General features: G+C 44.9%; 1 protein-coding gene across 1 annotated transcript in view; it reads left to right on the forward strand.

Moving 5' to 3' along the window:
- FHAD1 (forkhead associated phosphopeptide binding domain 1) overlaps positions 1-16,153 on the forward strand; it is a 120,980-nt gene that overhangs the window by 9,365 nt on the left and 95,462 nt on the right. Inside the window, exon 2 of the mRNA XM_044913813.1 lies at positions 8,424-8,630. Coding sequence (XP_044769748.1) covers positions 8,424-8,630 — 207 coding nt within the window. The remainder of the gene's footprint in view (positions 1-8,423; positions 8,631-16,153) is intronic.

Here is a 16,153-nt window from a genome sequence, read left to right on the forward strand (position 1 = left end):
AGGCCCAGAGATGAGCTGGGGGTTGGAAATACACATCGGAGAATTTGGGGGTGGTGCAGTGGCCCCACCTGTGGATGGAGCGAGAAGGAAAGGGAGCTGGCCCTAGACTCCTCGGAGCCATGGAATCCAGGGGCAGGCAAAGGGAGAGGAGCCCAGCATGGAGATCTAGGAGTAATCAGAGAGGTAGCAGAGCCAGCAAGCTGTGGCCAGGCCAGGGAACATATCAGTAACACATACATAACACACTGAGGGTTTACTTGGTGCCAGGCACTGTTCTGGGCACTTCCGAGTATATTAACTCATTTAATCCTTACAATGAACAATCCTACGCGGCAGGCACTATCATTTCCCCCATTTTACAGATGAGGAAGTTGAGGTCACACAGGGTGGGTTGGGGGCTGGGAACCCTGCTCAGGCAGTCTGATTTTAGGAACTAGCCTCTTCTTGAGGCTTTGCCCTTCCTCGGGGCCTTCCCAGGGAGACCAAGGTAGGTGGGTGTCACTGACAGAGGGAAGGAGAGATGCTTCCCCTGCCCTTCTCCTCCCAGACTCACTGTCTTACCAGAGCCCAGCTGTTTCCTCATTTCCTTATTATTTTGAAAACCCCAGTTTTCACTGTTTCTGCATTACATCTTTCTTGAGGCAGTAAGGAGGATGGAGCAAGGGAATGGGATAGCCAAGAACCAAAAGGTGAAAAGAAATAGATCACATGCACATACACACACCATTTAATTTTTAAAATGTTGTCCTCCTACCTTGAAAATTCCTCCAAAGAGTACCTCCTGTCAGTCCTGTGAAGCACAGCATATGAAACCCACTTTTGCAGGGGAAGCAACCACTCTGTCCTTTCCTGCTTGCTCTGCCTGGAAAATCTGTCACAAAGCACAGCATATGAAACCCACTCTTGCAGGAGAAGCAAGAGACTTGCCCCAGGCTGCACAGCTGGGATGCAGCAGAGGTGCGATTGGACTCCAGGCTTTCCAACCCTAGAGCCCGTCCTCTTGCTCGCAGTAGTGAGCATTTTGGCATTCTCTATATGTGCCAAAGTTCTCAGTGCTTTTATATGTGTTATCTCATTAATACGTCACCAATAACTACTAAGCTGTTCTGCTGTTGTCTGTATTCACCGACGAGGAAACCGAGGCACTAAGAGAATAGGTCACGTGCCCAAGGTCACCCAACTAGGAAGTAGGAGAGCTGGACTTTGAGCCCAGGCCCCCCACCTCGAAAGCCAGTCCAATAAGCACCACACCGTCCTGCCTCTTCAGCCCCTTAACCAGGTGGCCACATGCCTCCCCCGACCACAGTGCTAGCTGCCGCAGAAGCTGGGGGGCCATGGGTGACAGTGACAGTGGGCTGAGGGCTCAGGTGGGAAGGAACACTCTCGAGACAGTTTGACACCAATGGAAAGGAATGGGGGACGGGGAGGGGAGGCATTGTGAGGATGGTGAACATGGTCACGGGTTAGGGGGTCATGCTGAGACTGAAGATACAAAGAGGAGACCCTCTGTGAGCTGGGACCAGACGAGGTGGGGTAATGACAAGACCACCCTGAGCCCCTCCGTGGCTGAGAGAAGGGGACCTGAAAGTCATATCTGACAGCTTCTCCCTGCTGGAACTCCAGGTCCTGGCAGGGGGCAGAGGGCCATCCAGAATGGGTGTGGAGAGACAGAGGTGGGTTTCATAAAGGGACTCCTACAGGGGGTGGCCAGACTTAAAGAAACCACTCCGGATGGTGCAGTGCCCAGAGCCACTAAGAGTGAGGGGCTGTTCCCACCCCCTAGACCTGAAGGGTGAAGGGATTACATCTCCTGGAACCCCCAACAGGAGCTGTGGCTTTTGGTGGAGGGTTGCACCCAGCTCATGGTGAACCCACAGGGAGGGAGCCAGGAGAACAACTACCCTACCCTCTCTCCTCCCTGCTTGGATCTCTGATCCCCCATTGGCCAGCCCCAACCAGAAACCAGAAGCAAGGAGCCCATCAGCCCATCGATGCAGCCACTTGGGCTGGGCCCCGGTCAGGCTCCATGCTGAGCATGGAGTCAGCCTGAGATTCTCTCTCCCTCTGCCTCTGCCTCTCTCCCCCGCCATGCACACACACGTGTGCCTGCGATCTCTCACTCTCAAATAAATAAATAAATAAATAAATAAATAAATAAATAATAAAATGCGTGTCCCATATTCAGTTCCACCCCACTCCTGTCTCACTATTAAATCACTGTCTACTGTGAAAAGCATAAGGGATAAGTCAAGGACACAGATTTTGGTTCTGACAGTGCCATCTGCCAGCATCTTGATGTTGGCTGAGGCACTTCATCTTAGCCATTTTTCTTAAAGATTTTATTTATTTATTTGAGGGGGAGGGAGAGGGACAAGCAGACTCTGCGCTGAGCAGAGAACCCAATGCGGGACTTGATCCCATGACCCTGAGACCAAGACCTGAGCCGAAACCAAGAGTTGGACACTCAACCTACTGAGCCACCCAGGCGCTCCCATCTTAGCCATTTTCAATATTGTGGTAAAATGCACATAACGTTTACCACCTGAACCAATTTTAAGTGTGCGGATTAGCAGTGTTAAGAGTGTTCACATTGTTGTGTAACCAGTCAGAACTTTTTCATCTTGCAAAACTGAAACTCTATACCCATTAAACCACCAAATAATGCCCAACTTCCCCTCCCCCGCCAGTCCCAGTCCCATCCTACTTTCTGTTTCTATGAGCTTGACAACTCTACCTACTTCATATTAGTAGAATCAGACAGTAGTTGCCTATGTATGACTGGCTTATTTCACTCAGCGTGATGTCTTCAAGGTTCATCCCATATTGTAGCATGCATCAGAATTCTCTTCCTTTTTAAGGCTGAATAATATTCCATCATAGGTACTTGGCACATTTTGCCTCTGCACTCATCTGTCAGTGGACCCTGGGTTGTTTCCACGTTCCAGCTATTGCAAATAAAACTGTGAACATGGGCGTACAAATATTTCTTCAAGCCCTTGCTTTCTGTTCCTTTGGTTGTATGCCAGATCATCTGATAATTTCATTCTTAAGTTTTTGAGGAACTGTCTTTCACATCGAGCTGCACGTTTTAACATTCCCACCAGTGAATCGTGGGACAGCTCAGCAGGGTGGAGCTTACACATTCAGCCTATCTGAGCAGCAGGGCTTCTGTCCCAATAGTAGCTTTTCAATTTTCCAAGGAAGTGGATGGTCTGGTATGATAGGGCAGTCCCAGGAAGCACTCTCTTGGCCCAATATGTGGCAGGTGCTCACCCCATTTTATGGAGTCATTCAAAACTTCTGCTTGCTTTGGTTTCTTAATAATGGCCTGACAGCTACTGAGGAACTGAAAGTAAATGAGGCCTGGGAAAAGAAAAACAAAATGCATCCCATAGAATTTCTCTCTTTGATGGGTTATCAAGAGTTCATGGAGCACAGAGATCAATGAGAATGGTGATGACCATGACATGAGTGGTATTTCCCAAAGAACTGATGTGTTTTAATATTGAAAAAAAGTTTCTTTTTTAGACCAGATTGAGGTTTATAGGTTATTGAGCAAATAGTACATAGAGTTCCCATATACCCAGCCCCTGCAAACACACACAGAGCTTCCCCTATCGTTAACGTCTTGCTTTAACATGGGACATTAGTTACCACTGAGGAACCAATGTTGATATATTATTATTAACTAAAGTCCATAGTTTACATTAGGGCTCACTCCTCGCATTGCATATTCTGTGGGTTTTGGCAAATATGTAATAAGTATACACCACTGCCGTGTCATACAGAATAGTTTCACTGCCCCGAAATCCCTGTGCTCCCCCTATTCATGCTGTCCCACACCCATCACTTTGGATGGGATGAAGCCATCCAACTGGAATTCCATTTGGAATTCCATTCCATTCCAGTTCCATCCAACTGGAAACCACTGATCTTTTTACCATCTCTATAGTTTTACTTTTTTCAGAATTTCATATAGTTGAAATCGTACAGCCTTTTCAGACTGGCTTCTTTCACTAAGAAATGCGCATTTACATGGTTCCGCCATGTCTTTTTGTGGCTTGATAGCTCATTTCTTTTCATCACTATTACTTTATTGTACGGATGTACCACAATTTGCCTATCCATTTACCTTTTAAAGGACACCTTGGTTGCTTCCAGTTTGGGGCAGTTATGAATAAGAATACTATAAACATGTATCCAAAATAAATGAGTCTTAAAACTCAACAACTAAGAAACAGACAACCCAGTTTACAAATGGGCAAAAGATATGAATAGACACCTCACCAAAGAAGATATACAGATGGCAAATAAGCCTATGAAAAGATGCTAAACGTCATATAGTTTTCTTCATATAGATCTTTACATATTTTGTTAGATTTATACCTAAGTCTGTCTGTCTGGTCTTTCTTTTCCCCTGTTTTTTTTTTTTTTTTTTTTGGTGCTAACGTAAGTGATGTTGTATTTTTAATTTCCAATTCCAGCTGTTCATTGCTGGTATACAGGAAAGCAATCAACTTTTGTATATTAATTTTGTATCTTGCAGCCTTCCTATAATTGCTTATTAATTCTAAGAGTGTTTTTGTTGATTCTTTGGGATTTTCTACATAGGCAATCATGTCATCTGCAACCAGAGACAGTTTTATTTCTTCCTTCCCAATCTACGTACCTTTTATTTCCTTTTCTTGTCTTATTGCGTGTCCTGGCTAGGACACTGTACTGTGTTAAAAAGGAGTGTGAAAGGGGATATCCTTGTCTTGTTCCTAATCTTAATGGGAAAGTTTCTAGTTTCTCATCATTAAGTGTGATTAGCTTTAAGGATTTTGTAGATGTTCTTTATCAGGTTGAGGAAGTTCCCCTCTATTCCCAATTTGCCAAAAGTTTTGTGTTTTTGCTTTTTAATGATGAATAGGTGTTGAATTTTGTCAAATGCTCTTTCTTCATCCAGTGATACGATCCTGTGACTTTTCTTCGCTAGCCTGTTGAGGTGATAGATTACATTAATTGATTTTCAAGTGTCAACCCAGTCTTGCATACCTGCATACTTGCTTGTGGTGTACAATTCTTTGTATATATTGTTGGATTCAATTTGCTAATATTTTGTTGAGGATTTTTCTTCTATGTTCATGAGAAATATTCGTCTGAAGTTTTCTCTTCTTGTAATATCTTTGTCTGGTTTTGGTAGTAGAGTAATGTTGTCCACATAGAATGAGTTAGGGAGTGTTCCTTCTGTTTCTATGTTCTGGAAGAGGTTGTAGAGAACTGGTATCATTTTTTCCTTAAGTGTTTGATGGAATTCACCAATGAACCCATCTGGGCCTGGTGCTTTCTGTTTTGGAAGGCTATTAACTATTGATTCAAATTCTTTAATATATATGGGCCTATTCAGATCATTTAATTCTCCTTGTATGAGTTTTGATACATTGTATCTTTCGAGGAGGTGGTCAGTTTCATCTAAGTTCTCAAATTTGTGGGCATAGAATTATTTATAATGTTACTTTATTATCTTTTTAATGTTTATGGGATCAGTAGTGATGGTCTCTCTTTCATTTCTGATTTTAGTAATTTGTACCCTCTCTCTTTTTTTCTTGGTTAGCCTCCTAGAGGCTTGCCAATTTTATCAATCTTTTCAAAGAATCAACTTTTCATTTCATTGATTTTTCTCTATTATTTTCCTGTTTTTTTATTTCATTCATTTCTGTCCTAATTTTTTCTTCTGCTTGTCTTAGGCTTATATTGCTCTTCATTCTCTAATTTCCTAAGGTGGAAGCTTAGATTATTGATTTTAAACTCTTTCATTTCTAATATATGCATTCTATGCTATAAATTTCCTTCTCAGCACTGCTTTCCTGCATCCCACAAATTCTGGTAAGTTGTATTTTCATTTGCATTTACTTCCATTTCATTTAGATAATTTTTTCTTTGTCTTACGACTTCTTCCTTGACCAACATGCTGTTTAGAAGCATGTTGTTTAATCTCCAAATACTTTGGAATTTTCAACTATCTTTCAGCTATTGATTCCTAGTTTGATTCCATCATAGGCTGAGGGCATACTTTGTATGATTTCTGTTCTTTTAAATTTGTTGAGTTATGTTTTGTGCTCAGAGTGTGGTCTATCTTGGTGAATGTTCTATGTGAGCTTGAGAACAATGTGCATTTTGTTGTTATTTGGTGAAGCAATCTATACATGTCATTTAGATCCAGTTGACTGATGGTGGTGTTCAGTTCAGCTTTATCCTTACTAATTTTCTGCCTGCTGAATCTGTCCATTACTGATACAGGGATGTTGAAGCCTCCAACTATCATAATGGATTTGTTTATTTCTCCTCAGACTTCTATCACTTTCTGCCTCACCTATTCTGATGCTCTATCTTTAGGCACATACAATTAAGGATTGTTATGTCTTCTTGGAGAATTGACCCCTTTATCATCATATGTAATGCCTCTCTTTACCCCTAGTAACACTTCTTGCTCTGAAGTCAGTTCCATCTGAAATTAATATAGTTCCTCCTGCTTTCTTTTTGTGTTTCAATATTTTGAATACCGAAGTATATGATAAAAATTTGCAAAGTGGGTAAGAACACAGACATTTGAATCAAGCAAATCTGAGTACAATCCAGGCTAGCCAAGCTGGGTGACTTTGGGCAAATTTAATCATTCTGTGCCTCAGTTTCCTTATCTACAAAATAGAGAACCATCCCTTTGGATTATTGTGTAGATGAAATGGGATAATGCAGTAGAGCACTTAGCAAATTTCCTGGCATGTAATGTTGAATTAATATATTCTATTAATACAAGTTATTATATTACTGTATAACAATATAAGCTATATAATATAAGCTATTATTATATTATCAATACAAGCTATTGGTATCATTGTATTATGGGACTTTACACTTTGTACTGTATTATGGGACTTTATATTTTTCTAAGTGCAAGTACTCTGTAAGAATGTCAGATGAGGCACTCCGAGAAGATAAATCTAGAAACTAATTGCAAAGTCTCAGGCCGGGGTGGATGTCTCATAGGCACAGTGTCCTGAAAAGAGAAAGACTTCACATGTGCCCTACAGCCACAGTCCAGAGCCCCACGACCCAGGGAATGTAGTCTTTCCTCCTGGGTGCTAAACTTTGCTCACTCTTCTAACGAAAGAGAAAGTACGGCGGAGCCTTCTGCCCCGCATTGCCAACTCACAGACACACTATCTGGGCTGGGGTCCCTTTCTTTCTGGAAATGTAGTCACACCTGGCCCCCTCTTGAAAAGCAGATCATCACCGATGAGATAAATTCTGAGCACCTTTTAAAAAGCAATAGAAATAACTAATCACATGGGAAAACCTTCATTGTACACCAAGGTTTTGTAAAAGTAGTTATAAAACTGTATGTTATGTGGTGTGATCTCAATTTTGTTTGAACTTTTTAAAAAGATTGTAAGCATAGACAGAAGACTGGAAGGAAGTGAGCCACAGTGTTAAAACAGTGCCTGCCTCTGGGGGATGGGAGCCTTCTTTGTGCTTTTCTCCAATTCTCATTTTCTGTAACACTTTTAAAATGTTATTTTCAAAATGAATAAAAAAATTAATGAACAACAATCATTAAAAACTCTCCCCTTCCTTAGCTCTATGTACCTTATTCCACAAACTTGGTATTTTCCTTGCAGGAAAGTGGACAGTTGTCACTTGCCAACTAACTGATCTTTCTAGTTTGTGTTTGGGGTGATTTTTGCTTTCTGTCCTGCCATTCTGGACAACCAAAAGCGTACCTATGTGGGGTCAGGGAAAGAGAAAGGGGCCAACTCCCTGGCCAGAATATGTGCTCATTCAGACTCCCCCAAGTTCCCTTTGCCTCTGTGCTGCCTGGTTCCCCACCTCACAACTTGGGCACCTGCTCTGGGTCTGGAGTCAGAGAGTGCATACCCCAGCTCTGCCACACACTAACCATGTGGCCTTGGCCAGGTCACTTAACTTCTCTGACCCTGAGCGTCATCATTTTTTTTTTTTTTAATGGAGTGTTGTGGGGGTGGGGCAGACCGAGAGGCAGAGTATCTTAAGCAGGCTCCATGCCCAGCCCAGAGGCCAAACGTTATCATTTTTTTTTTTAAAGATTTTATTTATTTATTTGACAGAGAGATAGAGAGACAGCACAGGTAGGCAGAGTGGCAGGCAGAGGGAGAGGAAGAAGCAGGCTTCCTGCTGAGCAGGGAGCCCGATGAGGGGCTCGATCCCAGGATTCTGGGATCATGACCTGAGCCGAAGGCAGCCGCTTAGCCGACTGAGCCACCCAGGCGCCCCCGCGTTATCATTTTTAAATGAGGGTTGTGGTGACCAGCCGGCCAGGCAAGGGACTTAGCACCTTCCAGTACCCAGTGCTCACTAGTAGATGTTGGGGCCCTGGTTACAGCTGTCTTCCTTCTGTATTTCAGTCTGCTGACATCGACAACCATCATGCACTTATTGAATATAATGAGGCCGAGGACAGCTTTGTTCTCCAGGACTTCAATTCCCGAAACGGCACCTTCGTCAACGAGTGCCACATTCAGAATGTGGCCGTGAAGCTGCTACCCGGAGACATCCTGAGATTTGGGTCTGGAGGGCTGACCTACGAACTGGTCATCGAAAACCCACCCTCGGTGAGTCCATGCCCTTGCAGGGTAGGGGGCCAGAGGCGCCATGTCCTGTTGCCTTTTGTGCATCCAAAGGGTGGTGCTTGTCCAGAACGGGCCACCCGGATTTCATGCTGTGCACGCAAGTGACGTTGACCCACCCGACCTTGCAAGGTTCACACCAGTCCAGCCGGATCCTGGTGGGGTGTGCATCCTAGCGCCCTCTTCTGGGCATTTCCTGGAATGACGTGTAAGAGTTGTGCAGGGGCGAACTCCGACTCATAGCGTTTTCCTGGAAATGCAAAGCTTGGTTAGGGCAAGAGGAAAGCAGGCGTGTGCTTTTGAAAACTCATAAATGGATGCTTCGTTTTAGGCAGATCAGTACTCTGCAGCTTCCTTGCTTTGTGACCTCAGCCAGGGTTCTTTATATGCCCGGGTCTCGGGCTTCTGATGCTGCACGGCATTGAGAGGGTATCTATCTGTAAAGCGTGAAAGTCAGTGTCTGCCTCCGGCAGAGAGTCAGCACATGGCCCCTCTTGTCACACCCCCGATCAGAAACATCCCTAGGATTCTGACCTAAAATATGGCCCCAGTTTAAGCAAAATGCAATACAAAACTTCCTCCTTAAAGCTCAGTCCCAAGGAACACACCATTCACGGGGGAGGCAGGCTGGGGCCAGGTTGGGCCAGGGGGCGCGGGGGGCTGGTTAGCGGCTCAGGCTTTGGTCAGAATCCCAGCTCTGCCACTCGCATATCTCATGCGCTCCCGAGCAAGCCTCTGGACCCCCCACAACCTCCCGTTTCTTCCTTTTCTTCCTCTATAAAATGGGGCCAATGACAGCAATTACCTTGCAGGCTCACCTTGAGGGTGGAAAGAGATGATTATAATTGTAAAACTAGCATGGTGCCCGTTCACGGTGAGCACACAATTAACATCTGTCACGTGTGTCCAAGAGAGATGGCATCTTTATCTTACTCACCGCCCCCCAAGAACGCTACATGGACTGAGGCCTCCAAGGCTTAAAATCCTTTCTGGGACAAGGCTGGGTATAAATAAATCAAATTTAGAGGATCTAGACAGACTCCTGGGGTTTTGAGCCCACAGGCAGACCTAACTGTGCACCCCAGGAAGATGGACGGCGTCCCTTAGGTTGCGTGGGTCATGATGCCACATCCATCACATTTGGCTTTGAAGATGTGGGGCAGGCAGATTTTTCAGCTGCTGCTCAGCTGCCTTATCCTCCTTAGACCATTAAAGTATGTTTGCTCATGGAATGCACCAGGGTCCTGGGGCAGCACTGAAGGGGGGGGCTCCTGACCCAGAAGGTGTTGACCTGATCAAGAGTTCTCAACATGGATAATAAGGACCCCCCCACACACACACCCACATCAGAACCCTGTGGGGAGCAGACCAACAATGCAGATCCCTGAGCCTCATCCAGGCCCAAGGACTCATACTTAAGGTTGCCAGAAAAAACACAGGACAGCCAGTTAAATCTGAATTTCAGAGAAACAACAAATAATCTTTTAGTATAAGTATGTCCCAAATATTGCAAGGGATCGCTTATGCTAAAAAAATTATTTAGTATTTGTCTGAAATTCGGAGTTAATTGGATACTCTATATTTCATTTATATCTATTTTTTTAATCTACGTATTTATTTATGTTAAATCTGGTGACCCTACACAGCCTCCCTGGGAGTGGAGCCTGCATCGGGGAATATGCATTCTCACAGGCTCCTTGGTGATTCCGATGTACCCCCAACAGAAGGGAAGCCTAAATATGGAATCCCTTGTATAGAGCATTTACAGATTTTTTTTCTGAACCAGAGAAAATGGAGTTTCAAACCCCAAGCCTGTAAATCCAAGTTTGTGAAGTTTGAGTCAATGTTTCTCAAATATGTTTGATTATAAGAATGTTTCTGGAATGTTCAACAAAATTACAGGTTCCCAGAAAGCCCTGCCTGGGAAATTCTTATTTTGTGGCTTGCCAGCAGGGGAAAGACCAACAGTGTTTGCATTTTTTTCATATGAAGATATTTATGGAAGTATTATTTATAGGGACACAAAAATTGAAACTTAAATATCCATCAAAAGGGGGCCTTGTTTGAAAAAACTACAAGGAGTTCGTTCGTATACGGAAAACTGTGCTGCTTTTTTAAGAAATAGCTTTATGGAGGGGCGCCTGGGGGGCTTAGCCAGTTAAGCATCTGACTCTTGATCTCAGGGTCGTGAGTTCAAGCCTCGCATTGGGCTCCAAGCTGGGCATAGAGCCCACTTAAAAAAAAAAAAAGGAAAAAAAACAGCTTAATGGAGATATGATTGACATACAATCAGCTGCACATGTTTAAAGGATAAAATCTGATGGGCTTTGATTATGTAAAGTAAAATTTACATAACATAAACTTCATTCATTGTAAGCCTGTGATTCAGCCCATTTTTGTGTGTTTTTTTAAAAGATTTTATTTTTTATTTGAGAGAGAGAGAGAGCACAAGCAGGGGAAGAGGGAGAGCTGAACAGGAAGCTCGATGTGGGGCTCGATCCCAGGGCCCTGAGATCATGACCTGAGCGGAAGGCAGACGCCTAACCAACTGAGCCACCCAGGCGCCCCCCGTTTTTGTATGTTTACGAAGTAAGACATCACCACAACCTTTCAGGACATTTCCATCCATTTCTGTTACTCCCCCAAAAAACCTTGGAGAGGGGCGCCTGGGTGGCTCAGTCAGTTAAACGTCTGCCTTGGCTCAGATCCCGGGGTCCTGTGATCGAGCCCCGCTTCGGGCTCCCTGCTCCACGGGAAGCCTGCTTCTCCCTCTCCCACTCCCGTTGCTTGTGTTCTCTCTCTCGCTGTGTCTCTCTCTCTGTCAAATAAATAAATAAAATCTTAAAAAAAAAAAAAAACAAACAACCTTGGAGGTACTTGGGTTTTTTTGTTTGTTCTTAATTTTTAATTTTAAAGATTGTGGCCAAATACTGAAAATATTCACCATCGTACCATTTTTAAGTATAGAGTTCCACGCCATTACATTCGCATGGTTCTACGGCAGTCTCCAGAACTCTGTTCATCTTCCCAAACTGAAACTTGGTGCCCATTAAATAAAAACTCCCTCCTCCTTCCGCCCCCAGCCACCGTTCTTTCTGTCTCTCTGAATTTGACCGCTCCGGGCACCTTGTGTAAGTGGAATCTAACAGTGTTTGTCCCTTTGTGACTGTCTCGCTCCACTTACGTAGTATCATGTCCTCAAGGTGCATCCATGTTGTAGCAGGTGTCAGAATCCCCTTCCTTTTTGAGTAAAGGGATGCTTTTGAGCTGAGTAATATTCCGTCGTGGGTCTACACCACATTTCGTTGAGCCGTTCATCCATCGATAGTTGTTCCCACCTTCTGGCTGTTGTGAATAAGGGTGTCATGCACAGAGATGTCTAAGTATGGAAGGGGTACTTCACTTTACGAGGTGTTTCTGATATAAGTGTAAGAAACAATGATGACGACCTCGAACCTTGACTACAGAAGGAGAGGACGCTTGGTAAAAAGAGAAATCAGTGGAGTAGCAGGAATTACGGATATGAACGACACTGTGCTAAGCAATTTGCCTGCTCTTCCTTATTTAACACTCACAACAACCTACGAGGTGGGTTCTCTCATGATCCCCATCTTACAGACAAAGAATCCAAAACTCAGAGAAGTTAAGTGATTTCCCCAGCCTCACACAGCTGGTCAATGCAGAATTCATCTCTGTCCCCACTTGTGGGGAACAGAGGGAAGAAAACCATTTAATCTAACGCTAGCCAGAGCAGTATCCCCGACTGGTTTTCAAAGACAGCAAAGCACACTTTTGTGGGCACTTGAATATACACACATTTTTTTTCATTCTTATTTCTATAAGCATTTGCGTCCCGCTTCATTCCCTCAAGTGACTGCAGTCAGCTGCACAAATGTTCTGCAGGCCTGTGCCCAGGGCGCTTATAGCAGCCTGGGCTTTCCCAGGGAGCCACCTTTCCCTGCAGGCTCTCCCCTCCTCCATCCTCCCCAAAGTGCTCTCTGCTCAGGGCATTCCTAGATTGAGAGACTTTCATGCAAGCATCCTCTGAGCTCTTAGTAATGGAGGGGTCCTCTGCAGGGCCTGAGTGAGGGTAGGCTTATGGACTGGAAGGAGGGAAGGTAGGACGGACGGAAGGAAGGTAGGGCGGTAGGAAGGAAGGAAGAGGAGGTAATGAAGGGCATCTCTCATTAAATACTTTGAGGTCCAGCTTTTCTAGGAAATTTGTGGCCATCCTGATTGCTGCATACTCTTGTTTCTGGCTGGTTTTTTGGGTCCCTAGTGAGGGCACTGTGTTTTCCCCTGAGGTAGAGTTTTCAAGGAGGATCATCATGATGTCAAAAGGGATGGACATGATCAGAGCTATTCTCTTCCTGACAGAGTTCCCAAATGAAAACATTTATTTCAGGCTTTGTGGTGACCATACCAATCAGAAGGGATGTGACCACCTTTTCTTGGGGATGGGGGGTAGAGGGTGGTGGGAGGTCGGGGAGCCACATGTATTAGCAGATGTCACGGTGGGGAGAGTGTGTGTCCTGGTCAGACTGCCTCGAGCACAGTCCCAGCCCTGCGCTTACGCTGTGGGCTCGTGCCCAAGTCACCCCATTCTCACAGCTTGGTTCCTGCTGCTGCAAACTCAGGGCACTACCGGTCCCTACCGCATGAAGTTACTGTGGCGTTAAGTTCGTAATGTATGTAAATCGCTTGGCCTGGCGTCCAGTGCCTCTGACAAGGTCATGGTAACTCTCAGCTTTAGAACCAAGCAAATAAGCATGTTAGCAGCCAGGATGCCTCTTCTGGGAGTTAGACAGGACAGGAAGGACCCCCAAAACCTCCCCAGCCAGCAGATGGATACATGTCCATATAAATTACCTGTGGGATGACATCCAAGATGGAAAAACACCCCCAAAACCCCTCTTGGTTGACAAAATACATTGGCACCTGCCCCCGGGGGATATGTCCAGGAACATGCTTTGTAAATCATAGTTCTTCCGCCGAAGTCTAACGTAGGGCCGCCATGTTGCACAACTCCAGAGTCACCATTCACATCAGAGTCCATGTGGAGGGCGCCACTCCCCCACCCCAGCTAGGCAGGACATGAGCTGCAGGGACATTTGCAATGCCCCCCAAAAAACAGTTAAGTAATAACAGAGTCTCTGCTTCAGCATGAGGCATGGGCAACTGAAGTCACATCCGGGCATGCCTGCCATATTGTGGGTTTTGTCTGTGGTTGCCTTTTGGAGTGCTTTCTGATCTCCGGGAAGGGAGGTGTGGAAACAAGCTGTCCTATTCATGGTAGTGGTATTCTGATCAAGCAGAGGGGCAAGGAAACCCACCTCGCCCAAGTCTATAAATCGGGTCTTTCTCTGTTCTGAAATATGGCAAGTCTAAGGGAAATGTGCAGAAGGAAGAAAGGAAGCCAGACGTCCCAAGTGATGTGTACAGTTGTTTCATGAATGGGTTGACAGCCCTTGGCAGCGGTTTTCCTCACCCTGTGCATGGCCCCATCAGCAACCACCCCAGATCAGGCTCTGGGCTACCCTTGCCCACAGGGGCCAGTGGGGGGCCCCACAGTGGTAAACATGACTACCCTTCCCTTTAGCTGCTTAGCCCTGTTCCCAGTCCAGCCACACTGTCCCATGTGACCTGGATACCTCCTTCGTCCTTCCTGCAACGTCATGACATCCCACCCGACACAAAGAGCACCTCTATCAGCCCCGCACCCCTTGCTGCTTGCCGCTGTGATGGGGAAGCTCTGCAGATACAGTGAAGAAAGCAAGCGCTTTGGAGTTCGATAGACCCAAGTTCAAATTCCAGCTACAACTTATGTCACCTCTCTAAGCTTTTGTTTCCAGTTTCTGCCAAGGAGATACTCATTAATCACAGGTCCCCCTTCTCCCTTCAGAATTTCTGTAGAGGTCATTGGGACCACCCTGTCATTGTGTAAATGGTGCTCAAAGATTTCCTGCGACTTCCTCAAGGTTATGTATTGGTTACAGCCAGCGCTGGGATTGAAAGGCTGCTCTCCTGAGTCCCTAGGGGTCTAGGGGCTTTTCCTAACAGTGGGGCACCTGGAGCCCCATGGTGCTGTGAGAGCTCAGGCAGGTCCTTCACTGCAGGGCGGTCAAGGCATGTCCTGGGGGCCCCAGGCCAGCCTGCAATTGCACCTGCTGATGGGGAAGATGTATCATGGCAGTAAAAACGAAAGCCACCAATAGCAGAAGAAAATGCAATTGCACTTATTGGCTTCCTTATTTGCCTCCACTAACTTTTTACCCGGATATTGCTGCAGCTCCTGGGCAAATCCAGCCACACCCTTTCTTTTTCCTCTTTGCTGCTGATGATAATGTCTGATGGCTACTGTTCAGTGTTCACATACCACGTACCAGGAAGTACTTTAAGCATGGTACATGCGCTATCTCGTTCACTTCTCACCAACTAAGAAGTAGCTGTTACCATCCTGATTTTTCAGATGAGGCACAAAATGAACACATTCGTCAGCGTCACACAGATGGTCAGGGACAAAGAAGGAGCAGCACCTGATTCTGTGCAATGCTGAATCCCACGCTCCTAACCAGAGGTTGGCAACCTACAGCCCACAGGCCAAATCCAGGCCATCACCTGTTTCTGTAAATAAAGTTTTATGGGAAACCAGCCATCCTGTTCACGTCGGCGTAGCTAAGTCTGCTGTCCTGCTACGGCGGTAGAATTAGCTGGGCAGAGCATGCGGCACACAAAGCTGGAAACATCTACTACCTGGCTCTACAGGAAACATTGACCAGCCTCTGTTTATAACCCCATGCTCCACCGACTCTCCTCTTTTCCTTAGTTTTCTGAAAGAAGAGCTGAAAATGGAGGTGAGGACAGGGAGAAGGAGCTAGCCCAGCCCGAGCCCGCCTGTGTTCCAGAAACTGCTGCTCAATTGCTTTTACTTGGTTAACTGAGGAATAAGAAAAAAAATAGGCAAGCTGAAAAAATAGATTTGAACAGTCTTTTCACCACATCTTTTTTGAAAAAGCTGGAAATATGTGGTTCTAAATATGTAGATACATTATATATATGCATTTGCACATATCATAATATAATCACATTGAGACATATCTGATAGATATCCTAGACGTTAATATATAATATATACAACAGATGCATATTATACATTTTACTGTTTCTTCCATTGGAACGTTTTCTTTTAAAACTTGGAATGTTGTTCCTGGTATAACTCTTGAAAAGATATTTGGAATTTGTAGTCTGAAGTCCACTGTAGCTAGAGAACTGTTTATTTTTCAAAGTTTCTCTGTGTGATGTTTCACTACTGGTCTTATGGTTGGTTCCTTGGTCTTAAATCACTTCTTCTCTGGGCCACTGCTTTATTTTTACAAGTTTAAAGATAAATGTGGTGCCGGTTTACAGTCTGGTGGGTTGTATTTGAGTATAACACCTCTCATTCTGACTATATCCTGATGCTTGTGCTAAAGTCTCAATAAGCATATTTTCCAGGAAATTTTATTGTT

The sequence above is a fragment of the Neomonachus schauinslandi genome, chromosome 4 (assembly GCF_002201575.2).
Source record: "Neomonachus schauinslandi chromosome 4, ASM220157v2, whole genome shotgun sequence".
NCBI classification, from domain to species: domain Eukaryota; kingdom Metazoa; phylum Chordata; class Mammalia; order Carnivora; family Phocidae; genus Neomonachus; species Neomonachus schauinslandi.